General features: G+C 38.7%; 3 protein-coding genes across 12 annotated transcripts; 2 read left to right on the top strand and 1 right to left on the bottom strand.

The window, feature by feature from the left end:
* Nucleotides 1–974: 974 nt before the first annotated feature.
* LOC123761660 (uncharacterized) lies at nt 975–12,200 on the top strand. 10 transcript variants are annotated; one of them, XM_069330696.1, is made up of 8 exons: nt 1,099–1,197; nt 2,835–2,914; nt 3,213–3,254; nt 3,432–3,629; nt 4,702–4,884; nt 5,253–5,393; nt 5,857–6,045; nt 7,213–10,164. In XM_069330696.1, exons 3-8 carry the CDS (start codon nt 3,234–3,236, stop codon nt 10,027–10,029), a joined length of 3,549 nt encoding a protein of 1,182 aa, XP_069186797.1. In that variant the 5' UTR covers nt 1,099–1,197; nt 2,835–2,914; nt 3,213–3,233; the 3' UTR covers nt 10,030–10,164. The 10 variants fall into 10 exon arrangements, with proteins under 10 accessions (XP_045603699.1, XP_045603695.1, XP_045603692.1 ...); XM_069330695.1 differs by having other exon boundaries at nt 3,429–3,629; XM_045747739.2 differs by lacking the exons at nt 1,099–1,197; nt 2,835–2,914 and adding an exon at nt 985–1,079 and having other exon boundaries at nt 7,213–12,177.
* Nucleotides 12,201–15,420: 3,220 nt separating this feature from the next.
* On the bottom strand, nt 15,421–15,846 carry LOC138367966 (piggyBac transposable element-derived protein 4-like). Its single transcript, XM_069330251.1, has one exon. It carries the CDS (start codon nt 15,844–15,846, stop codon nt 15,421–15,423), a length of 426 nt encoding a protein of 141 aa, XP_069186352.1.
* Nucleotides 15,847–19,055: 3,209 nt separating this feature from the next.
* LOC123761575 (zinc finger protein SNAI3-like) lies at nt 19,056–19,622 on the top strand. The gene has a single exon (XM_045747592.1). It carries the CDS (start codon nt 19,056–19,058, stop codon nt 19,620–19,622), a length of 567 nt encoding a protein of 188 aa, XP_045603548.1.
* The last annotated feature ends 7,675 nt before the right edge of the window (nt 19,623–27,297 follow it).

Below are 27,297 nucleotides of genomic sequence, written 5' to 3'. Positions count from 1 at the left end.
TAAGGACGGGTTGCATTTAGAGCTCGAAGAAAGCAAATGGGAAGATGGGAAGAATTTTGCGGCAAGTCTGTAGAGAAGTCGCTGGCAAGTTTGTAGTGTAGGATAGGAAGGACTAAGGAACCCTGACAAGTCTTAGTCTCTGCTCTGAAACTCTCCCTGGACAGATGTAATAGGACCCATTATCACCACACCAGAAATAAGTCTTTGATATCCCCAGAGTCAAACTTAATCTGTGCAAACACCATGCAAATAAAGGGACCCAGTCTATGGAACTCGCTTCCTAATGAATTGGAAAACTGTCCAACTCTTGCCTCATTCAAAAACAAAACTAAAAGTACCTAATTTCCTCTCCATAGTTTCCTACCTTGTGCTTTAAAATTGCACTGTACCTAGTACTACCCAATCTCTATGTACCTAATCCAAACAACTTTACCACTGTGATCATTGCTGTCTCCTTATGTGCTATCAATATGCTGTATTGTGCCTATTAATCTGTTAAATTACCACTCAAGCTGTCAGTGCAATCAATCAGAGCTACCGATGTGCTTCAATATACCTAGTAATTTCTCCTATCTCATATTTTTTTCTTGCAATGTACCTGTTATCATTTTATAAATTCTGCTAGAATTTACCTACTTAAAATTATGTTAGATTAAGGACCTGCCCAAAACGCTGCGCGTACTAGTGGCTTTACAAGATTGTAAATACCATGCTATTTGGATACATAGCATGGTGTTTACCATGCAAACCCAATGTACCTTCTTGTATATAAATAAATTAATTGATAAATAAATGAAAGCAGTAAATAGGTACCCGGAACCTAGGCAATTGTTGTGGGGTTGCATTCTGGGGAGGGGGTCAATAGTTCAACTTTGGGGGGTAACCTTGATACAAACCTAAAGTATATGTATATACAAAAGCTTCCTCTCCCTAAGGAAACGAATTAAATCATTAGTAGTAGTATTTAAAATTTGGCGGGTGTGAGAGAGCCGCCATCTTTGTAAACAATATGGGAGGGATCGTGTGAGGTTTTGCCTTGAGCGCTGTTATCCTAACCGCTCTGCCTGTGTCTTGCTTAGGTGGGTGTCCCTGGTGCTGTGAGGGGCCCTCTGGAGGCCTGTGGCAGGGGCCCCAGGGGTACTGGCCTGCTAATGGGTCTGCTGTGGTCGGTGACACCTGTGGTGTGAGGGCCCCCCTGTGGGTGGTAGACTTGACTGCTCTCGTTACTGACACAATAGGGTGAGGGACCTCTGTGGGCCCTGGGGTTGCGAGGGACCTCTGCGGGCCCTGGGGTTGCGAGGGACCTCTGCGGGCCCTGGGGTTGCGAGGGACCTCTGCTGGCCCTGGGGTTGCGAGGGACCTCTGCGGGCCCTGGGGTTGCGAGGGACTTCTGCGGGCCCTGGGGTTGCGAGGGACCTCTGCGGGCCCTGGGGTTGCGAGGGACCTCTGCAGGCCCTGGGGTTGCAAGGGACCTCTGCGGGCCCTGGGGTTGCGAGGGACCTCTGCGGGCCCTGGGGTTGCGAGGGACCTCTCTAAAGGAATATCTACTTGTAAAGTATCACACCAGAACTAAATAGTTTCTTTGATATTCCCAGAGTCAGAATAATCTTTGCAAACATGTCATGCAAATAAAAGGACCCAATACAGTACAGTACTGTATATGGAACTTGCTCTCTTAATAAATGAACAAATTGTCCACCCTATACAGTACTTTCTACAAAAGTAGAACAATGAAGTACCTAATTTCTTCTTTATAGTATCCTACCATGTGCTCACAGCATCTTGTACTATCCACTTGTGCAGTATATTACAATATAGATATACAACTTCATCAATATAATTTATATAATTTATTTTATAAATTTTTGCTGAAGTAATTATGTGAATTAAAATGTTTACATTCTTTGCATTTATTGGTTAGCTTAAGGTGTGCTACATAGTCTCCCTGACTTGATGCCGTCTCTTGATATGATAATTACTTACTTAAAGACCTGCCCAAATATATTCTTGCAAAACCACTTAATCACTAATGTGTATATGTTCAGATCCCATCGTACCTTCTTGTACATAAAAAAATAAGTAATGATAATAACACGATAACCCACACTTATGTATTTGTGAATTTTATGTAAAGATTGTGTAAATCTTTCACACTTCTGAGTGCTTTGTCAAGGTTAGGACGAGACTTGCATCTCGGCGACTAATGCCTTAGTCGTTGGTATAGACTAGGGCAATAGTCGGGTAGATTTAAGTCTTGTCCTAACCACGTACTCGGGCCTTGATAAAGCACTTGAGAGAGTGCGAAAGACTTGGTGCAAATCTTTACATAAAAAGTATTCACAAATACGTAAGTGTGGGTTTTTACCCAATGTTGTTATGCCTGTGATATGACATTACCATTACTTAATAATAATAATTTTTGTATTCAAAATAGTGTGTACAGAGAACTTAAGAGTAATGTACAATTGTAGGGACAAGAGTTTCCCAAACTAATCAGCCCACTATTATGTAAAGCATTTCGGGCTCTGATGAAGACTTCTGTAATTCATACTCACAGGATGAGTATGTGATGCACACTAAACTAATTGGTAATGGCAACAATAGTCATGATGTTGCTATTGGACGTGGTTGGCTCAAATGGCTCTGGGCTAATTGTTCCCAGTTTTGATTTCCAGGAATAAATAGTTCTTCACGAGATGTTAAAAGATTTGTTTTAGTAGAGTATACAATAATATATTTTAATTATGTAGTACTTGTACTAAACATTAATTCACCCTATCAAAGTATCCTGCAGATTGTTATGCAAATCTTTGAATATCCAATCCTTAACACAGATTTCAAAGTGTTAAACGACAAAGAGTACTGGGAAGACGGGACACCACGAGCGTGGCTCTCATCCTGTAACTATACTTGGGTAATTACAGAAGCTCAGGGTACCTCGGGGTATTCAGAGAATTTTCAGAGTAATTAACCCCATGCCAATCCTAAGGATTGTAGATCTGTTTGATAAAGTTGCACAGAGAGCTGTCTTATTTGAATACTGAATATAATTATTGTTGTAGTGCATTTCCTGACTGACCAAGTTACAAGCACATTATCCACCCACACACCATTGGAGACAAAACAAAGATCTATGCAACCATGAGAAACATTGAAATAACTGAAGTTTGGGTTTAATACTAGGCTTAAAATTGTACATTTCTTTATTGCAGGTGTTACAGTTGGTGTATTGTATGGAGATGTTTTCAATACAGGTACATACATCATTTTTTTTTTTCATACAGTACTGTATCTCAATCTAGAGTCCTAGGATTATCAGTTATAGCTATAATGTCATCTGCAGTATGAAGTTTATAGGCTAGTTATGTATTTATAATTATAGTATATTTAGGAAGCCAGTTTATTTTATTTACTACATTTACTTTTAGCAGATGGCAGAGAAGTGGGATGATAGTGCGAATGATTCGCCAGAAGTTGTGTACGAAGGTTTCTCACCGCCACCCACTCACCCCCAGGGGATGATCAATACAGCAGGCAGTTCCTTTGTTACAACAGATGGCAATGAAGATGGCCCACTTGGGGCTTCAGCAGCTTCCTTCATGCAGACTGGAAGCATTATTGAAAATCAGGTATATGCCATGTTTGTCTTATTGTTGGGTGTCTACTACTAGTGTTTCTTAGGGCAGGTTAGTGATGGGCAGGAATGCCCGCTCTTTGTATCTCCACCTGGCACGTGCCTCAAGACTTGAAAATCCAGCATTGCATACAAAATTGAGATGTGCCCAAACTCGAAGAACTTACCATAAGTGATCTACAAATCATTTACAGTACAGTATAGTATTATGTAATTTCTAAAAATTCAACTTGAGAGGGTGAGATACTACTTTTAATGGTGTATTATAATACACAGTTGAGCACCCATGACATACATTCAATACTATAAGCACAGTACAGAGATATGATAGTGAATTATTATATTTTCTAAGTTCTTTACAGTTCTTTATTTGATAATGACTTGTAGAATTTAAATACTGTACTGTATTTGGTTTATATTATAACCTATAAATTGTGAATTATAATATCTGTCTAGAAATTGTTAATTCCCATTGAATTAATGCAAATTTGTAATGGGGTAATTTGGATTGTCATAATTGAAAATGTTGAGGTGTAGTATTTCAGCATCACAAGCTGAATATTTGATGGTTCCACTCTTGATCTTGTATGTGTATAAAGTACAGCAGTAATGTTTGTTCTCTCAAGAATAGTTAATCTTGGTAGATGATGATTATTAAATCCACTGGTAAAGTGGAACTTCGGTACTCGAACAGCTCCCAACTCGAACGCTGTGTTCATGTTCGATATTCCTCCGTTTGCTCGGCACTCTCACGTAAACACGTAGGCACATCCCTGATGTGTCAGTGGTGCCATAGTTGTTCAGTGCACAACACCACTGGACTTCTTAAAACTTTCTTGGATATTTTTTATATTCTTAGTGTAAATAAGTATAAATTTCCCATAGTGCAGATAGTATGAAAAAGCTCTTGCTGTTGTTTTCCTTTGTTGTAATCCTTATAATTAATATTCCCTCATTGTTGTTATTAAAATATATCTTGAGTTTGTCATCTAAGCTCCTAACAAAAACCCCTCGCCATATAGTTTACCAGCAAGATATTTGTAGTAACTTGTACTATTTGTCTGCAGGGCGAAGGTTCACATCATGAAGAAATTGAAAGAAACCGGCTGTGTTTTGTATGCTGTAACCCTGTGTCTGACAAAAATTTTGAGTCGATCAAAGCCTCCATGAATCATTCGCATGCTCCACTCCTGGTGCTACTTACTGATGTCCTCGGATATAAACTAGAGGACGGCAGACTCCACTCGCAGGTCAGATTTGCTATGAGGTCTTGACAGAATTTTCATAATTCAGTTGTAGACTGTACTGGCATTAAGATTTGGTTCTTCATGTGTGTATTTTATGGTTTAACCATTTTTGAATTTCACCAATAAATGATTTACAACTGATTATTAAAAGTCAGGTACAGTATTATAAATGATATACCTGTATATATACCGCGAGCACACACACACATATATGTACATTCTGTAATGTATATATGTACTGTATATATATATATATATATATTTTTAACGTGGGTTCATAGTTCTTTTCTTATGCGAATGTCAAATACAGGTATAACAAGTGGGATATGTGTATTATATGTAAAATGTTCATATTACTTTTTTTCTGTTAGGTTGTGTGCAAGGCATGTTATCATTTGCTTGATATCATAGATGAGCTGCAGCAGACACTAACAGAGTCCAAGACTGATGTCCGCACTAAATTTTTGGAAACCATTCAGAGACTTAAGCTAAAATATCCTAGAACAGACAAGGTATTGTATTGTCTTCTGAAGAAAAAGGATTCAAATGTGCATGCACTATTTCTTATGATAAGTACTGCATTTCTTGCTTGTTAGCCTTATACAGTACAGTACTGTCTAGATGTGTCTCATACGAGTTTGGTGTTCTATCTGTATTGTCGGCACTGGGCACCTCTTCCCATTATTTTTAATTACAATACTTGACTTAAGGTTTCTAACATTCTTCTAGCATATGTGAGATTCAGTTTTCAGGGATTTTCATCTTCAGTGTCTACTTCCACCCAGTAATAATGAAATTCAATATTATTTAAAGTATAATACATCCCTGTATTATATAATACATCCCTATGCTTTGTATTGTATAATCTAATCAAGTTGTACATTCTCAGATTAGGTTGTTTTTAATAGCCTTTTCCACTCTACAATATTTCATTGCCATGGAAACTGTAATAACTTTAAATATTTTTCAATACAGATGCTGAAGCCACGATGCCTTCGCTGTATTCAAATGTCACAAACAACTGCCCGAAAACGAGGAAGAGGAAGAGGATGGAAAGGACGATCAGATGACATTGGTCGAGGTAGGGGGCGTGGTCGTGGGAGGGGAAGAGCAACACCACAACCTGCAGATGGACATGATATCTGTAGTGATAATGATGCCGAGGTAAGGAAATCTTGTGTAATTTGTTGTTAAGTGTGTCATATCCAGCAGAAACTTTCTTTGACAACTTGGCCATGATAGAAAAAGTCTCCATGTCATACTACCCTAACAGCCTCCATTCTTCTCACTCCTTGAGGAAAAAATATGTAAGCCTGCTTCCCAGGCCCTTACATATTTTTAGGCTTTAGGCTTTGCTGTGGGGAGTCTCGCCAGGCTTTTGGACATTATATGCATATACATCTGCAGGGAATTTAATTGCGAACACAATGATACCAAAACAAACGATGTAGCACAAGAATTAAGGTGAGAAAACTGAAACACATTTAGGCGTTGCCGCACGCTCGCCCGCACCATTGGCCCCATGACATCAAAGTCTGCGGCGCTCTCGTGGGGAGCGCGATAATGTTAACTAATTGGTAATGAAAGACTGGGAGGGTTGTTGACTAATGGCTAAAGGTTGATAGAATGCAGAAATAAAATATAGATGGAAAAAACATGCTAGGTAGAGAAAAGGTAGGTAGGTAGGTCATAAAGAACTAGCTTAAACTACCTTGTGGTTAGTGACAGGTGGGCACCACCTTCCTCCTCAACCACCACCACCACCACCACCAACCACTTTCATAGACTCCTCCACCACCCTCCTTCACATCCTCCACTAAAGACACAACTGCCATCCCATGATCATTATATTCACTCAGCTCATGGCATCAGCTTGTATTCATTATGCTTCCACACACATACTCCATGAACTCATTGTACTGCCTTTATTCATAACAGTACCCTCTTTACCTAATGTGCTGAACACCATCCTGTTCATATCTGAGATATGCCAGTCTATATGTACTTTTTTTCAGTCCCCCTCATGTTAAAGGTTACTCTGTTGTAATCTTTTCTATTTCAAATGCAATTCATAAATTCCTTTTTTGTAAATACAGTATCTTAATTTTTATTGTTATAATTTTTTGTAAATTCGCTGTCCTACCAAGTGATACTGAGTTTACAATGTGTGTTAAGAATAATGTTCCAGTTTTTCTGGCTAACAACAAAATAATATATATATATATATATTCTATGAAAGGAAATGTGACTTTGATGGTACAGTATAGGTATGTCAATAATAAATTTTCATGTGTTTATCTTGTGTTATTCATAAGGCCCCTCTACTTTCAGGGCCAGGGAGTTTCTGGACAAGATGTAATCAAAGATGTACTGCCATCAAAGTCACACCAGCCTTGTTCATACCAGGATGATATTGAAATCAATAATATTTCGCAAATGAAAGTAACAAGTGGAAGCCCTCAGCCTGTCACGAAGAGTGATATAATCAGTGATTCTTATGTAAACTTTTTGAAAACTCAAAGATTTAACAGTAATGACAAAGAGGAGCAAATGAAATATGATCCGGTTGATGTAACAGACAGCTTTGATTCTATGTTCAGTCGAATGTCACCACATTGGGTGAAGACAGTTCCCCGGAGTACTACTAGCACACTTGTCACTGACAAACGTGAGGACCACATTGACACAGGCTGTGCTGATTGTTCTCACTGCGAGTTCTATGAATGCTGTCTTTGTAATGAAAAAAATGCTGAAGTTCTTTATCAGTATTGTGAGACTTGTTTGGTTTGTTATGGTACATTTATACCATGGGGCTATAATATTAACTTAGAATTCATTGGTGATAAATGTTGTATATGGGATTTGAAAGTGCAGAATCACCTGAATCAGGGTAATATGCATGTTGTTAGTCAAGGCTCGAGATATGCCAAATTTACTATTAAAAGCGGTGTGACCAGTGACAAATGTGAGGTTCAGTATGGAAATGAAAATGACCTAAAAAAGAATGAACCACTCTCTGTAGTATTGGGTACTTTGGAAAACCAGAATTTTGATAAAGATACTGGTATAACCCGCAATTTACCAAGTTTTCAAAGTATATCAACAGATGAGATTGGACTTGTTCCTGTTAAAGAGGAAACGTACATTGAAAATGGTTATAAAAATACTTGCACAAGAAATATACTTAATGGAATTGTAGGTGTTGAGGGCCTTGAATACGAGCAAAATAAAAAGGAAGGAACTTGTGTTCAAAGAAACCTTTTAGGGAAAACAGATAGTGAAGCTGTAAATATTGGCAATTCTCTATTCAAACCTTCCTTTATCTCTGATATGGCAGAGAGCAAGGAAACATTATGTTCAGATTTTACAGTAAATATTAATACTTCTATCACAAACAATGAGTTTCTTCACTTTCCTTCAGCTTCTAGTACAATGTCAGGACTGGCAGATGTAGATAACACATTTTCAGGTACAGAGAGTATTGCATGCTCAACAGATAAAGATGATGTACAAACAGACTTAGAGGATTCGTATATAGTTGTTAGTGAATCGCTTCTCTTAGGTCAAAATTCAGGTGGCTCCATGCCTAAAAATTCTGTGTCCGATTGTATATATTATAGGGAGACTGAAGGCTTAAAGCACGTAGATACAGATGTAAAAATGGCCGAAGCCCACAATAGTACCGAGATATTTTCAAAGCCACCGAAACTCGACAGCAAGTATCAAAATGTGCAAGACATCTCTGGAGTATCGTCTGGCAGACAGGACAGAAAGACTTTGGCTGATTTATTTGCAGGGATTTCTAGTCAACCCTCTTTAGGAAAACGTAAAAGAAAGCTCACAGAAAAGGCAAGAGAAAGTATTGCAAGTGATATAGTTTCTCTTGATATCGATAAAAAATCAAAAAACGTTTTTAGCATGGTAAAAAATGCAATTTCAGTCAATTGTAAAGGGAACCCTAAGAACTTTTATAAGAATGGTATTAATGATTGCAAATTTATATGTGAATACTGTGGAAAAAAATTCAATTCATCAGGAGGTTTTCGTTACCATGTAGATAGTCATGAGATAGACAAAGCAAAAGTGTATGCTTGTAACTTCTGCATTTATAGTACTCGTCGACAAGCAGATCTTAGAAAACATAGTGTTATTCATACAGGAGAGAAGCATTATAAATGTGAAGTGTGTGGGCAAGAGTTCACTGTCAATAGTTCATACAAGAGGCATCTTAGAATTCATAGTGGAGAGAAGCCATATAAGTGTTCTACATGTGGTAAGGACTTCAGAAATGGTGGTACATTAAAGCAGCACATGGTGAAACACACTGGAGCCAAGAATTTTGTGTGTGAAGTTTGTGGCAACAGTTTTAGTTTACGGCATCATTATACAGCACACCGGAAATTACACAGTGGTGAAATGCCAATTAAGTGTGTGTACTGTGGAAATGCTTTTCGAAATCACAGTGCATTACGACACCATCGCAAGAAGTCCCATCCCAAAGAGGAAGCAAATAGACTGAAGCAGATCAAATTGAAAAGAACAATAGTTAGGGAAGAACTTGGAGTCTATACCTCTCCTAAAGTTAGTCGTGGTTCTTTAGATGTTTTGGAGCAGGCTATGGCTGCAACTGTTGATCCAGTAAATTATGAATATGTTGACTCGTATACTCAAACCTTACCTGACCTTGTTGACCAGTCTGAGCCAATTGTCTCTAAAATCATTGCAGAGAAACATTGCAGTAAAGACTCCGTTGTATTGGCTATCACTCACCTGGAGGAGGGAGGAATTTCAAAAGATGCAGTTATGTGTAATGATAGGTCTTGTATGGATAGTGACATGTCTACAACAGAATTGCAAGAAACAAATGGAGATGTAGTGAATGTAGGAGAATGTAAAGAAGAGTCAAAGTTGCATCAGAGCATTAAAGTTTTTCCTGGTTCATTCTGCTCGGAAGAAACTGATAATGTTCCACAAGAATTTATGGTGTTAAAAAGTGACGAACAATCAACAGAGTCTGTAAAACCAGAGAGCATTGAAATAATGAACAGTAGTAGAGCTTCACAGATGTATATAATGTTGTCAGATGCACAAGCACAAGACTCTCACTTGTACATTGTAGTGGAGAATAATGATCAGACAGCAAACTAAAATATTGACAGAAAGCATCACCCTTTGGTGTAGTGGCTAATGCCCTCATCCTCTCACTTTGCAAGTGAGAGTGATTTGGGTTTAAACCCAGCACAGGGTAGAACGATTGCCCCCTTTGTCACTCGACTACTGTAATTGGAAACTTGAATGTAAAACTATTGGTGGATTATATTCTGGGTATAACATAGTGCTGAATAAACTAACCAGTTCCAGTATGTGTCCCATGGTTGAAATTCAAACATTAAAATTAATTATATGTATGGTAGCTGAACTAAAAATGTTGACATGGTAAATCTAGGGCAAAATATATTCAGTGCTTTAACCTATGATGATGTTTTGTGCCAATTTTGGAAAATACAGGTTAAAAGCATTGCCAAATTTGTTATGATATTCATAATTGTTTACCTATTGTAAACATTTTCTCTATATAAAGCCTAAAAGGGAAGGTTAATCACTAAAATATTTTAAAACAAAAAGTTTTTAAATTCTTAGTTACTTTGACATAAGAAAACTAGAAGAACAGAGCCGATGCTTACAATTTTAAAAACAGTCTATCCTTAGATTTTATATTATATTAGGTATCTTCTTTAGGTGCTTGACAATAAATTGCAATTATAAAATTTGTGCCTTCCACCTGTTATTCTTAATATGGACTTATTACTTATCATATCGCATTCCTCACCCGCCCCACCACATTCCTTACTCACTGCATCTCACATTCCTCATCCACTGCACCTTGCATTCCTCACTCGCCCCCTCACATTCCTCACCCGCCCCACCACATTCCTCACCCACTGCACCTCACATTCCTCACTCTCACCACATTTCTCACCCCTCACTGCATTCCTCACCCATTGCTATCATGGGTCTGATAGCAGAGTGGACAGCACTTCGTATTTGTAGTCCTGAGGTTTCGGGTTTGATCTCGGTGGAGGCGGAAACAAATGGGCAGAGTTTCTTTCACCCTGATGCCCCTTTTACCTAGCAGTAAATAGGTACCTGGGAGTTAGACAGCTGCTACGGGCTGCTTTATGGGGGGGGGGGGTGTAACAAAAAGGAGGCCTGGTCGAGGACCAGGCTGTGGGGCCGCTAAGCCCCAAAATCATCTCAAGATAACCAAGATAACTACACTGCATTTCTGACTTCATCGCGTTCCTTACCATTCGCACTACATTTTTCACCCATTGCACCATATTTCTCACCCCTCACTGCATTCCTCACCCATTGCACCTCATTTCACACCCTCACTGCATTCCTCACTTATCGCGCCACCCTGCATTGCATTATTTATTTATTTTTGAAACTGGTTTCATGAGACAACTAAACCCTGTGTTTATATGAAGGTGATTAATCATGTTTTAAGGGCTAGCCTAGCTGCAAACTTAAATTTTTAATCAAGACTGATCTTGATCAAATATGACAGATCTTTAATTAAAGATCACAGATCGCAGATTAAATCTGTAATCTCCCTGTCAACTGTGTCTGCAACATACAGTTGACAGGGAGAAGAGTTTAGCTCATGGAATATTATATTTTTCTGGCTTGTAATTTGGGCTGAGAATTTATATGGTTACATAGATTATTTCATTTGTTTGCCACATGTGGAAAGTAATACATTATGATATGTATTTTTGTGTGATGTAACAATAAAGTAAAATACATTTTTCTAAATACAGTACAGGACATTACCAGCAAATGAACTGTGCTCTGCAAGGTCATGTTAATGCTTATGAAATGATTTGTGTACGTTGTAATGCAAAATGATAAGAAATATAGTATTTTTAGGTTGTGTGGACATGTTGCAATATTCATATCATGATAAGGACTGCTGAGTATGAGAACCAAGGCATTCTAGACATCTAGAGTATGGTTAAAAGGACAACTGCATACAATAGACAAAGTGTGTGTTTGTATATTTAAAACACAGTATATAAATGGTCCACCTTGGCCAGTATATTTGGTGGCTGATTTGCCGAGGCAGCTTTGCTACAGAGCAGGAAGCAACTCACTGGATTAAAATAAAGATCTGACTATTTATTGATAGGTATAAGATATAATTTGATATTTGTTTTTATCAATGTGGCTCCTTTTTAAAGTATAATTTTGTATTATAAATGTACACATTTCCGAATATATTTCTAAATACAATACTAGCTCAATGTCCATACAAAGTGCATCTTTTGCTGTTCATACCCTTTAATGTCATTTGTAATTCATTAAAAATGATGCATACTGTAAATTTATATTAAATAATTATGAAATACAGTATTTCTACGAAGTAGATTAATTTCTGAAGTTTCTGAGCTGGATGACTGTTGCTTCCTCTGTAATGTCCTGCTCTTCCCAGAACAGGATTAAATACTGTATAGCTGAACAGATTGACCTTTTGCCTTGGTATAGCAGGAATCTTTGACATGAAGGGTAAAGTACAAGAGTACCTAAGCCAAAACATTTTGCAGGGTATTGTACAGTACTTCCATTTTTCTCTCTCTCCTTTTTTTTTATCTTTTTTTTACTTTGACAGCCTATTATTTTGCCTTCTACATTTCTTTGGTCTTTCATCCTATGGTGGGGTCCTATAAGGTATGCTGGAAGTGGGTGGTGATTGTGTTTGAGCTTAGGTCTTAATGTTATGCATATTGGTCATTATCAAGTTATGGGTTTTGCCTGCTGTTGAGTAAGCTAAATTCCCATTTTAACTAGTACCTTGTCTGACATAGCTGGGTCTTGTCTTGGATGCCAGGATAGCTTCCATATCTTTAAAGGAGGTGGCACTGAATTGGCTTCCCATCTCTATCTGGTTCTTGAGAAGCGCTGTATCTTGTTAGGATCTTAAGCAATACCTTGGCCAATTAAATTGTGCTTGCTTCAAGTATCCTGTGCTAGGTCTGTCTAAAGGCATCCCACCATTACCTTAGGTCACAGGTTTCTTCTGAAGGCTTTTTGGGGTTTTGATTACTTGGAGATTGTCAGTGCCCTTACTGGGTTCTACAACAGCAGTTTTACGGGTTGGGGGTTTTGTTTCTAGTCATCTTCATGTGGTGTAAAGGCATTAATTTCCACCAATGATGGGCTTTTACCACCATTGGTGGAAATCAATGGTGGGCATATTCATTTGATAATTGAATATGCCTTCTGGAGGTCAGTCTTGGCTGGACAGTCATCTGCATTGTCTTGTCCCGGTGTAACCAGATGGGACATTTGTAAAGATTCCCATTGTACTGTACTTGGGTGAAGTGTCAACCTTCCTGTCTGCACTGTATTTACTCATGTCCAGGAAAGAGCACATTATTTGCTAAGGGAATAATTGAATACATGCTCAGAGTTTAGCCTTTCATTAATACTTAAAACCTTAAGGATCAGTTTTTAATATATTTCAGACTTCAAAAGTGTTAAAAATAAAGTATTTTTATTGTAATTTCACCGAGTTTTACTTTCTGTAACACTGATCATAGTACCTGTTAATAATATATATAAATCTCAACCTCTAATATCTTCACTGGATCAGTGACTTTCCTAATTTTAAAATTATATTTTCTGTAGGATGTACCATTTCAATGTTCTACAAATATGGGAACTATGAAGAACCCCACATGAGTTTTATCACTTGTCTGAAAGTCGCTGCTTTTTGGGAGGAGCCCCTTCAGCTTCCCAGAGCTATCCAGGCTGATATGCTAATGTCAGACTTTGGCATCAGTCATGTGTATGGAGTTCTTATGGGCCTACCGGGGACCACGAGCCAGAACCTGGCCCCTTCTAGAGAGGCAAGGGGAGCAATGGCCTATAGAAACCCCCGTGTAATTGGAAGCATTCTATGTCTGCCATCGATCGGGTTAGGCACCCAGAAAGGTAGGCGTCCCAAAACAAACCCCTATTTTGGTGAAAATTGCAACCAAAAGCCGAACGAGTGGATAGAACTCCCCAAACAAAAAACGAGCAAACTAGTATGAAGTCATTCATCGTTGTGCCGCTGTCTGCGCAGCCCCTGAGAGGGGGAAGGGGCAGCCCCCAGACCTACCACGCCGGCGATCCACACCCCAATTCTTGAGGCTGATGCTATCGGCTCGGTTGTGTGCTCTGGCTCCAGTCTTTTTGCGGCGCTGTGCCTTATGTGTGGCTGCTGTTCTCCAGGGGTGCGAGAGCCAGGAGTTATTCCTCAGTACTTGGGCTGCATGCGCCTAGGGTTTCCTTCCCTAGGTGCCTTGTAAGTACTGCCCTTGGAGCTTGGGGTTACCTTTCACAAGTTCCTCAGGGTCTGCCTCTGTATATCCGTTTTACTGCTCAGTTTCTCAGTCGCTCTTTGGGTACTTGGGGGTTTTGTCTCCCCTAGTTAACCTTAGGGTAAGAGGCAGTTTTTGCACTGGTGGGGCGCAGGGTGTGGTGCAGCTAGTTGTCACGTATCACAGCGGCTGGCTCTGTTCCTTGGGGTACGTTGTCCTCTTGCGGGGTTGTTTTTCTTTTTGTTTTTGCCTTGGTGGGGGGGTTCTGCCCTATTTGCCACTGGTTTTTTGACCTCACCCTGATACACCCTGTGTTGCCCCCTGCTTGGTCGCTGTGAGTGTACACGTCCCTGGGGTTCAGCTTTAGACAGTTTGTTTGGTAGTTTTGGGTGCCGGTTAGCAGTACCCTGCCTGGGTTTACCTGAGCTCGAGTCCTCTTCAAGTAAACGCTCAGCACTCTGGGAATCCCCTAGGGGACGAGTGGGTTTGATGGATGTGACCCCGGGGTCCCCCCTCACTTCATGCAAGTTTGAGGGTTGTTAAGCAGTCAATGGGGCATAGGGGAACTTTGCACTCAATGCACCAGGTGCAGATGAATCTTTTGCTTGCGTTCCCTACGTTACGTGTTCTTGCAAACACAGGCACGTTTACCCTTGTCCCATGTGTCTGTGCCTGGCATATAACCAAGCTTGTGTACAGCAAAGTGTTCTTTACTCCTGAGTCTGTCAGGAACTGCATGAGGCATTGTTGCTGGCACCCCACACGTTGCAACACAGCCCTCCACCCCCCATACTTCACAAGACGTTGTGATACTAGAGCAGCACAGAATGTACGTTTTGGGGGGTCTCTTGCCAGATTTCACGAGATACACATTGAAACAGTTCAGCACTGCAACGTCAATGAGGTGGAAAAAGAATTTCTTTATCCACTTCATAAATTTTTGCACGCACTCGACGACACCAACCATCATGACACGTTTATCAACTAGCTGCCATATTGACATTGTAGTCAATGACACAATCAGGTTTGTACATTAGCAACCTTGTTGCAAAGTTCACCTTGCCACTGTCCAATATGGCACTGGTGTGAATAGTTGTCAATATATTCACCTCACGTCTGTCCCTCCAGTGCACTGATAAAATTCTATCACACATTCACAGCACATTCGCATTCACCCATTGCAATAGCAGTACCAAACACTGGCATTTTCCCTCCTGTGGGGCTTGACAGTGCCATATACGCTGGTGTTGTGGTTAAGGAGGAATCTGGTCAACAAGAGGCTGGTGTAGTAGTTGTCAGTATACAGGATATGACCCTTGTTCAGCAATGTTTCCATGAGTGTTTTCACAGCACTGCCTGAGAACCCGTGTGAATCCTGACCTGGTATGTCAACGTCTGTACCTGAACACAGTATCATGTCCATGACAATACCAGTTTCGCAATAGTCACATAGCATGAAAAACTGTCCAAGTCCAAACCTGTGCCGCTTTGATGGAATGTACTGCTTGAATGCTAGTCGTCCCTTGAAGAGGACTAACAATTCATCAATCATGACATTCTGTCCTGGTACAAAATTGTCACAAAACTTTCCTTTCATCTCAAACCCCCTGTTTATGAATGAAAACGGTTTACACACAACTCGCAACTGATGACGTCCGAACTCTTCCAGAACAAGTGCTTTGCTGACGACTTTAGTTCGAACCACAACACTAAATGCTTCATCCACGTACTACAAATAATCAACAGAACCTAAGCAATTCCTAAATATACACATTATGCTAATAAATAACAATATTAATTTATATTTGAGTCACAAAATACAGTGGTACCTCGGTTAAAGAGTTTAATCCGTTCCTGGAAACAGCTCTTATTCCGAAAACTCGTAATCCGAAGCTTATTTCCCCATAAGAAATAATGGGAAATGAATTAATCCGTTCCTGACTACCCAAAATCCTCACTTCAAACTAAATTTTATACCTAATTCATCTAAATATACCTACAAAACTATGTTCAAGTTATTACTTACCCTTGCTGATGACTGCTGTTGGCGTATGGAAGATGGTGAGGAGGAGAGGTGTTACTGTTTGGAAGGGGAGTCCCCTTCCATTATAACATCAGGCAATGAGGACTTCACTGGTGTGCACTCTCTGGCACATTTTGCCTGCATACCACTAGGACTTGCTTGTCTTACTAAGAATCTGTCTAAAGACACTTGTTTTTCCCTACATTTTAACACTTGTGTGTAGTAAGACATCACATTGTCATTTAAAAGGTCAATGCAATGGCCTGCTACAGCTTTATCTGGGTGAGTTTTTTCAACAAAACTTTGCAGTTCTTCCATACTTCACACATTTTCTTAATCAAGAAGGGACATCCTCTACTGCCTCTACTCACAGCTACAGTATTTTCTTAGGTTGAACCTTGCCAATGGCTTTCTTGAGACCCATGGCGAGATATATAACAACAACTTTTATGTTAAAATGGCCCAAAAAACGACAAAAAACTGTAAATCCATGTGAAGAATTCAGGCGGGATAGTCACTGGGCGCGAGACACTGGTAAACTGAGGCGCGATCGCCATGCCACCACACGCTAGTCGGCCTGTACGTGTATCAACACCCTCGTGTTCCGAGGCAACCCTCGCCTTCCGAGGCAAATTTTCCGAGTAAATCCTGGTCGTATTCCAAAAAACTCGTATACAGGGACACTCGTATTCCGAGGTACCACTGTATATATCTTTTGAATGAACTGCATGTTAACATTTATGGATGCATCTTTCGGGTCGACCACTGCATTAAATGAACTTGGTCTGAGTACTAGTTGTAGAATGATTAAAGTCAGAATTTCCAGTAGTATGTATATAAACAGGTATCAGGCATACTGAAATTGATACCTCAGTCTTTTTTTCTTTCTTTTTTATCAAGTAGTATCTGGTTTTGTGCCAATTTCCAAAGTGAATAAATAGGTACTATATTATAATGCTGCATTATCCAGTATCCAAGTCATGCAGTGCCACATGTGCTCAAATAACATAATGGCCCATGGGCCTGTACCCAAATTGCACAATTTCTTCCGTTGACCTGTACCCAAATAGTACAATTCTTCATGGGTTAGTACCCAAATAGCACAATGAGCCTGTTCTCAAATAGCACAAAAGTATAGGCCATTATCGTGTTCATTTTTATGAACTATTTATTTATTTATATACAAGAAGGTACATTGGGTTTGTGAGAATACATAGCATAGTAAAATACAATCTTGTAAAGCCACTAGTACGCGCAGTGTTTCGGGCAGGTCCTTAATCTAACAGATAATTGTAAGTAGGTAAATTCTAGCAGAATTAATAAAATGATAAGATACATTGCAAGAAAAAAAATGAGATGAGAGAGATTAGTAAGTATATTAAAGCACATTGGTATATTAAAGCTCTGATTACATTGACAGCTTGATTGGTAATTTAAACAAAGATTAATAGGCACCATACAGCAAATTGATAGCACATATAAGAAGACAGCAATGATCACAATGGTAAAGTTGTTTGGATTGGGTACATAAAGATTGGGAGATTGGGTAGCACTAGATACAGTGCAATTTTAAAGCAACAAGGTAAAAAACTATGAAGATGAAATTAGTTACTTTTTAGTTTTGTTTTTGAATGACAAAAGTTGGACAGCTTTTCGATTCATTTGGGGGTGAGTTCCATAGACGGACTTGGGATGGGACGGGGGGAAAGGATTGGTGCCCAACCATTTGGAAGGTCAGGGATTGAACGCCGACCTGCATGAAGCAAGGCCGTCGCTCTACTGTCCAGCCCAAGTGATTGGGACTATAACGTCTGGAAGATCATTCATGTTTATCAGAAACAGGATAGTTCCAAGTACAGAACCCTGTGGGGCTCCTTTGATGACATCACACCATTCTGAGGCCTCGCCTCACACAGTTTCTCTCTGCTTCCTGTTATTTAGGCACTCCCTCATCCATTGGAGCACCTTAAAAGTTACTCCAACCTGTTTCTACAACTTATGCAATGCCTCTTATGGGGGACTTTGTCAAAAGGTTAAATGTGTACAAAAAATGTTTCGTCAAGATTGACAAGTGTGTAGAACTGCACAAAAAACAATAGTGAACGAGAAAGGGGCAAAAAAATAGAAGTACAGTATTGTACGTGTGATAGTGAAAGGTTAGTCAACTAGAAAAAATACCAACAGGATGAGTAGTTAGGAAGAAATAAGAATTGGAAAGTGCAAAGTGCTAACTTTCTTACTGCTCTCTTTGGAGAAGAGTAAGAAAGTGCACCAAGGAGACTAATGAAAAACCAATGGGAATAATAAAAGGTAAGTACAATGGAATTAAAAGGTGGAGAAAAATTTTAAAAGTATTATGGCTGGAAATGATACAATACAGAAATTGTAACTGAATGTGGCTGGTTTTGTTTGTATGACAAAAATGTGATAAAATACCAGCATATATATCTTGAGAGAAAAGTACATCATGCCAAGGCTGAAATGTGGGAATGTTGCAAGCATTGATGAGGTTTAGGCAGAAATTATTAAATGCAGATGAGACAAGGGAAGGTAATGGACCAAATGCAGACAAGTTCCTAGGAGGCTGCACTGCATATTGACTGTAGCAGTTAAATTTCTCTACTTGAAATCAATTACTGTATTTAGAACATTAATATTCTTAATTAAAATGCTATATAAATTGTACATTTTAAATTGTAGGTTTTGTATTACTGTAAGATTATTTGGAGCATCAAAATAATGTATATATATTTTTGTTTTACCACCTACAGGGTGTAATGATTATGGAGGTAGAACCAGATATCGATGTAGACGATGATGGGACTAGCAGTCAGAGGTCACTTCCACAGAAACAGGCACAGCCAACGCCCAATATTGTCTTTGACACTGATCCTGCCTTCTTCTCTCCAGACGAAAAGTTAAAAGTTGGCGTCATTAGAGAAGAGGATGGGGCTCAAGTGTTTCTGTGCATGTACTGCAGAGCAAGATGTGAATCGGCATTGGCCCTGAAGATGCATGTGCGTGTGTATCACATGCCCGTGCTAGTATATGACAATGGATTAGGCACTGTAGAAACTAGATATCGCATGGGCATTAAATTACAAAATACCACATGCACCGAGTTCTCCACCACAGAGAAGCCATTTGCATGCCTCTTCTGTGAATCGTCGTACAAACTCCAGAGCTCCCTCCAGTCACATTTTCGTGAACACCATAGCCCACATAAGCCTTTCCAATGTTTGGAGTGCAAGGAAGGGTTCAGAAGACCCATAGAGTTATCACGACATCGTCTGTATCGGTGCCCTGTAAGGAAAAATACTTCATTTTCTTCTTCAAAAAAGGAGAGGTGAAAGCAGTTTTGAATAGTGTATTGTTTATGTTGAAGGTTAGGTACACTTCATTTTAGGATTATATCTTTTATGATATTAAACCGTGCTATTTTAAGAGATTACTATAATGTTTATAGATAAAATAATACACAATACTGTGCAACATTACTGTGATTCCACAACTGTGTTTACATACCTGTATTCTGTGATTCATTATGCCTTTACAGCAAAGCATGTAAGAAAAAGAAACTTCAAACCTGATTTAAGCAATTTCTCTAATACATCGTTCCATCAGTACTCTGCGCATCCTTCCATCAGTAGGCCTTTACATTTCTCTTATGTGTAATTTTCTACCATACCTTTAATTTTTATACCACTTTTGAAAGGTTATCATAATTGGATGCCTTCTATTTAAACATTATTTGAATCACTTTTTCCACAAATGCTGCTCTATATGCTTATACAACTACTGTACATTCACTATTTTTCAGTGCAGAATTATATTTCTTCTGATTTTTACATCCCTTCCTCATCTTTCTAAATTTAACATTGTACTATTAGATAGTCCATTCCAATAAAGTTTTATATTAATTACAATACATGTACAGAGTTATCTCTTAGTGATGTTTTCTCTTATCGGTGTCAGGAAGCCTGTCAAGATTATCAAGGTTCCTCTGGGCCAGTTACGGACTTCTCCCAAGTTGCAACATACAATAAGCACTTAACTCTGGTTTCTATTTAGTACTAGGTGAAGAGAGCTATCATATGTAAGGAAATGGGCCAGAACGTTTCGCCCAGTCTGGGAATTTAATGCGGATCCAATCAGTTACATCAACTGTGTTAGTTGCTACACTACAGATCATTTGTAATCACTTGTAGTCTGCATCACTTTGTTAACCTTGATTGAATATAATTGGCTCAGACTTTTCTTGCTTTAGTATGCATAGAAAAGCTACCAGTTTGTTTTTTAATGGGTACGTTTGATTCCATCATTGCAGCTAGTTTATGGTGCACCCCATAGTCATCCTGCGAGCAGTGGCACAATTAAGTTACAGGTGGCACAAAAGGTCCATGATGGTATTATTGCCCAATTTATCAATATTTGACTGTGACTGATGAGGCTTTAGGAAGGTTTACCAAGCTGGATAAAAGGAGAAGGACATGCATAATGAAAACCTGTAGAATCACATGTTAAGAGGACTACAGTTAGATGAATGATTCATTGAGAATAGAATGATAACATCTTCAAGAGAAAACTAGATAGTTTTCTTCAAGAAGTGTCGGACCAACCTGGCTGTGGTGGATATGTGGGCCTGCGGGCCGCTCCAAGCAACAGCATGTTGTTCCAAGCTCTCACAAGTCTAAGCCTGGCCTCGGGCCGGGCTTGGGAAGTAGAAGAACTCCCAGAATCCCATCAAGCAGGTACAGTATCATGGTAAATTAGCACAAAATATTATGACAATTCATAGGAAGTGATTGTTCCTAAATGTAGAGGACCAGAGAACAATGGGGAATGAAATGCATGAGACAGCAGTATATCATTTTATCCTTTGTGCAGTATTCATAGAGTGAATCAAACACAAAGGTAAGGTAATTGTCAGGAAAAAACACCAAGCACTTGGAATGTATATGAGGACAGGGAACTGGGATATAATGATGGAGTAAAGAAATGGTTCCCAATCACTTGGACCATTGGGAATTAAACGCCAACCATTCAAGAGGGGAGGTCGTCACTATGCCAACCATTCTAAGCCAATACGTAGATCAAGCACAAGATCTGATCTCATTTACATTCATCCTGTTTGTATAACGTGAGTGGATATTTTCTGTGCAACTTTAAGAAAGAAAGTCGTTGGCCCTAGAAAGACGTAGATAATCTTGAAAGGCTTTCTGTCCCATATAAATGGAAACCATATGAGGATTGATAGATGCAATTTTGTTTTTAATTTGAATTAAAACTAACTTCATAATGTGACCTAAATAGGCTGATTATTCTGTAATATAGTCTAATACTTCTAACAGAGATAAAACTAGGCTTAAGTTGGTAACTTATGTGCAGTATTCAGTATATTAATATTAAGGGGTAAATTAATTTAGGCAAAAATATTTCAATGCAGTGTGTGTGTGTGTATTATGTATAATATATATATATATAATATATATATATATATATATATATATATATATATATATATATGTATGTATGTATGTATGTATGTATGTATGTATGTATGTATGTGTGTGTGTGTGTGTGTGTGTGTGTGTGTGTGTGTGTGTGTGTGTGTGTGTAACTACCTAAGTGTAGTTACAGGATGAGAGCTACACTCGTGGTGTCCCGTCTTCCCAGCACTCTTTGTCATATAATGCTTTGAAATTACTGACGGTTTTGGCCACCACCACCTTCTCACCTAACTTGTTCCAACCGTCTACCACTGTGTTTACAAAAGTGAATTTTCTTATATTTCTCCGGCAGCTTTGTTTCGTTAGTTTAAATCTACGACCTCTTGTTCTTGAAGTTTTGGGTCTCAGGAATTCTTCCCTATCAATTTTATCGATTCCTGTTACTATTTTGTATGTAATGATCATATCACCTCTTTTTCTTCTATGTTCTAGTTTTGGCATATTTAATGCCTCTAACCTCTCCTCGTAGCTCTTGTCCTTCAGTTCTGGGAGCCACTTAGTGGCATGTCTTGCCACCTTTTTCCAGTTTGTTGATGTGCTTCTTAAGATATGAGCACTATACAACCGCTGCATATTCCAGCTTTGGTCTAACAAAAGTCGTGTACAATTTCTTTAGTATTTTGCCATCCATGTATTTAAAAGCAATTCTGAATGTATGTATGTATGTATGCATGCATGCATGTACAGTAATAATATTATAAACTTTTTTTTATGGATATGAATTGATTATTACTCTATTATTTTCAGGTACAGAAAATGACATAACTGAGCACCACAGCACATAGGAGCTTGCATTACTGCCAAATTAATCCTGGAAGCCAGGAATATACTTGGCAGCTCACACAGGCTATGTGAACAATATTTTACCTACTATTGTAACAAAAAAAATACACTTTTTATATAAGTAACAGATTAAAAGTTTTTCTAAAACGCTTACTGAATTAAGCCATACAAGTGTGCTTTCTCTTGTGCTTATGGCCGGGTAAGTGGCATTTTCTGTTGTATGTGATAAATGGAATATCATTAGTTTTTCTTTACTTATTTTTAGTACCCTATGCATTATATTGGCAATATTCATTATATAATATATATATATATATATTTATATACAGTACATATATTTCTCATTAATATCTGTTTTGTTTGCATTTCCAGAGTTACTAAGTCACAAAACTTGTTTCTAAGTTCTTCCCCCTCAACTTGTTTTCTTAATCCAGTTCCCTGACATAAGGAACATCTGTGCCACTGAATACTGTGCAGAGTTGTGATAGGGACGGATTAACAAATTCCACCAAACTTCATTTACGAAACACATCTGGTGAGCCAATGAAATGACATTGTGCAATAGAACACAAGTAGATGAAGAAGGCAGCATTTGACATGTCTCAGGATGAGAAATTATAATTTTCTTGCAAAATCATAGCCACGGTTCACAAAAATATCATCTCTTAAATGTACATTTAATTTGCAGGTAGGCATGATGTGTGGTTTGTATTTACTTCAATTGACCTTCCTGATAGAGCTGTGTGCTCTTAATACAGCACATGGAATGATATCAAAGTTTTATTTAATTGCTTATAATTGATATGTAAATTTTTAAAAATCACTCTATAGATGTTTATTTAAATATTCATTCGATTAGAGAAAGATTTATTAATAAATATTATGTATATACTACTGGGTTGAAACTGTGGCACAATATTGTATATGTACAGTAGTAGAAACTCACTCCAGTACTGCTCATGATACTAATGGGTGCAGTGTTTTGTATGTAGTCATGGTTAGAAAGAGTTCTACTTTATAAATTTATGCTTAATCATCATTATTATTATTATTATTATTATTACCATCCCTATTGTTATTGCTTTATCATCATTTTCATCATACATATGTTCCTTTTCCAAGAATTAGAACAGAATAGTGCATTTTGAGTAATCAAGCATTTTAACTATACATGTACTTTTTTGTGTAACTTGGAATTCTGTAAAACTTGTAGCATTTGCCAAGGAATTTTTCAGTCGGCTTTGGTTATTGCTTAGGTGAAGTATATTTCAGTTGCTTGAACTAACAAATTAACAAATAAGTACTGTATGTGAAGTGAACGAGGGCTGTCTCACTGCGTGTGTATAGGTGTGGAAATTTAATCTCTAGACATTTGATAAGACAGTAAAAGGAGGGTGAGAAAAAAAGATGAAGATCAATAAAAGGTTAAATAAATAAGGCACAGTAGTGTTTGAAATATTAAGGAGACTCCTCAACGTACAGTATGTGGGAGTGCCATTGAGTACAGGAGTGCTGTTTGGAGATAAGTGAGGAACTAGCAGTGGCATAAATTATGTTCAATGTGCTTTTTTTGACTTTGGAATTCTTGAATACAGCATTGCTTTATGTTGCCATTGCCATTAGCATATGGAACAAATATTAAAAATAAATGTAAATGATGCTCATAAAAATCCTGCTAAGGTATTCATCATATTAATTTTTGTTAGCTGGGTTACTGTTAATTGTGTATATACTGATATTGTCTACATTTGTGTAGCATAACATGAGTTATCAATTGAATTTATGGAAGAAAATGATCAGGTATAATTTAATGCAAATAGCATGTCCACTACTATATATTCAAGACAATAATCTTTTTTGGAGCTTTTGCAAGCAAAATAACTTGTGCACATATTTAAGAAGATGTAGATACAATAAAAAATAAATTGAGAGCAATGAGAGAGCCCTGCATCTGAAAGTGAATCCAATCTTTCCCTATCTTAGTCTGTAGATGGCACAGAATACTAGTACTGTAGTCTCAGATGTTTCTACCATACAAACTTTCAGGAGTACTCAACTCTAAAAATGTAAAATTCCCTGATGCACATTAGTTGATCAATGGATCTCAGTGTTGGAGTGAACTTCCACTGCAGCCTTATACAGTAATGAAATAAAAGTGTTCATAGTCTCTCCACTTGAGCATTTTAAAATCATGAAAATACATAAGCCAGGGTGTCAATCCACTCGATATAAAGTCGTTTATTATGCCTGTGGTTAAAGATTAGACGTGTAAATTTATTGTACTTACATAATGATCTAATGTGATATTTTATTAATAGTTAATGCATTTCAATTTGTAAATGTTATATTTTTGTTAGAGTTAAATTTGTGACATTATACATCAATTCAAAACTTCGTGTGTGACTTTGGTTAATTTATCCTATACTCCTAGTCTCTTCATCAGACCTCACTCTTGCATGTTATCAAGATTCTAATGGCAAAGTTAGAATAAGCAAAGAGCTGGGCAGTAAGAAGGTGTGGTCTTGTAGAGGGAGGTAGTGTGTTACTGGAATGCAGATATGATGCTGTAGAAGGATGGGGAAACATTTGAGAAACATTTATAGTCTTGTAAAAGGATGTAAAATGTAACTGGCACACTGAAGTAGGGTTCTATAGACAGTTGTAAAAAATTAATTTGATATATATAAAGATGATGTAATAATAAATGCAATAAAAAGTTACATGTAAGAGTTAATGTGAGGAGAGAGATCACAAATAGAGCACAACAAAGGTCAGTACTGTACTTGGGCATATATTATTTCTTATACTGTACATGTAAATGGCTTAAAATAGGTAGTTAATGAATTTACATCAGTGTTTACAGATGCAAAATTTATAAAGGTCAGAACACATGTGGATTATAAAAAAAAAAAATGCAGGAGGGCCTGGATAAGCTCTGTGGATAGAGGAATGGCTGTTTGACTTTAGCCTTGACAAATGCAAGGTAACAAGAATTGGAGATTTAGCAAAGGAGATCCGTTAACTCAATACATTGAACAACCAAAAGGTGGCGAGACATGGCTCATAAGCTAGCATGGGATCCTACAAGGGGACTATACTGTACACAAAACAAAATGCAACATGGAGGACATAATAAAAGACCTGTCCACATTAAGGGTACTGTGACAGGTTCAATTCCCATGGCAGAACAAAAGCGTTTGGGTAATGTTTCCTACATTCACCTATCTTGACGTTATCTTGAGATGATTTCGGGGCTTTTTAGTGTCCCCGCGGCCCGGTCCTCGACCAGGCCTCCACCCCCAGGAAGCAGCCCGTGACAGCTGACTAACTCCCAGGTACCTATTTACTGCTAGGTAACAGGGGCATTCAGGGTGAAAGAAACTTTGCCCATTTGTTTCTGCCTCGTGCGGGAATCGAACCCGCGCCACAGAATAACGAGTCCTGCGCGCTATCCACCAGGCTACGAGGCCCCTAGCAGCAAATTGGTACCCAGAAAGTAGGTAATTTGTGGCTTGCATTCTGAAGGTCAGTATTTGAATATGGGGGAACCTCAATGAGCCTAACAGCCTTCCTATCTTTTCAACAATGAAAAGATTAGCACTAAACTGCAACACGGTGAACGTCAATGACAACAACAAAAACACTACGAACATCAGTGACACCACCACCAAACATCAGTGACAACACCACCATAAGCATCGGTGACAACAACAACACGAACATCAGTGACAACAACGCAAACATCAGTCAACAACATCATCAACTCGCCTTAGGAGATTGTAGGGTCTATGGCCTGAAGAGACTATAGGGACCCCGTCCCTTCGCTATTTCCCGGTATCGGGCAGCCGGGGCGCATCCGATCCCACGATCGTCGAATCCTCCCAGGATTTTGCAACAAACTGGATAACGTTATGCTCACCTTTGCACTATGGGTCCATTAAAAAGAAATGGGAAACTTGGAAACATGTCCGATATAAAAGCAGAGAAATTGATGTAACGATGACCAGATTAAGGCTGGGACACACCAAACTAGCAGCACACAGCTCTAAGTACAGAACAGACATCAACGAACTCTGTACTCACTGTCAGGTGCCTGAAACAGTCGAACACTATCTCCTGCACTGCTTCCGACATTATAGCGCCAGAGTAAATTTCAAACAAGTCTTTATCGCACTTAAAATACCCTTCACCATCGAGCATATATTAGGAGGCGGTGACCACTCGTCACAAGAAAAATACCAAATAGTCAAAGCACTGGCTAAATATCTCCAATCGACAAACAAATTGGGTCACATCTGACCCGCGCCACATTTATACCTGGCGCCACCAACAGCTAAACACAGAAAACAACTGCCTCGTCGCAACACCAAGGATCAGCTGACGCCATAAACACAACACACCGCCCTACGGTGCGGCAAGTCTCCCTCTAACACACACCTCTGTTTTAATCACCGTTCCTCTATCTACAGCACAAAGCAACAAGCACCTTGGTAGCTCCGATCATCTTCAACATAAACGCGTCCAACAACATCAGTACTGGTGCAGTCATCGGGAGGACAAACCCTTCATGCAAACTGCACCTACTATCAACAAGAAGAAGAAACATCATCAACAACGCAAACATCAGTGACAACAACACGAACATCAGTGACAGCAACACCAACGTCAGTGACAACACGAACATCAGTGACGATTCCAAAATGTTCTAATATATGGGTCAAATATACATGCT

This window comes from Procambarus clarkii, chromosome 24, assembly GCF_040958095.1.
Source record: "Procambarus clarkii isolate CNS0578487 chromosome 24, FALCON_Pclarkii_2.0, whole genome shotgun sequence".
NCBI classification, from domain to species: domain Eukaryota; kingdom Metazoa; phylum Arthropoda; class Malacostraca; order Decapoda; family Cambaridae; genus Procambarus; species Procambarus clarkii.
The sequence above is the reverse complement of the archived record's forward strand: the minus strand, read 5'-3'. Positions and strand labels throughout refer to the sequence as shown.

Excerpts from the sequence above, each read along its gene's own strand:
- LOC123761660 (XM_045747736.2), top strand. The coding sequence starts at position 3,234 with ATGGAGATGTTTTCAATACAG. Across the intron at positions 4,885-5,252 it reads ACGGCAGACTCCACTCGCAG|GTTGTGTGCAAGGCATGTTA; the intron begins GTCAGATTTGCT and ends TTTTTCTGTTAG. Across the intron at positions 5,394-5,856 it reads AATATCCTAGAACAGACAAG|ATGCTGAAGCCACGATGCCT; the intron begins GTATTGTATTGT and ends TTTTCAATACAG.
- LOC138367966 (XM_069330251.1), bottom strand. The coding sequence starts at position 15,846 with ATGAAAGGAAAGTTTTGTGACAATTTTGTACCAGGACAGAATGTCATG.
- LOC123761575 (XM_045747592.1), top strand. The coding sequence starts at position 19,056 with ATGGAGGTAGAACCAGATATCGATGTAGACGATGATGGGACTAGCAGT.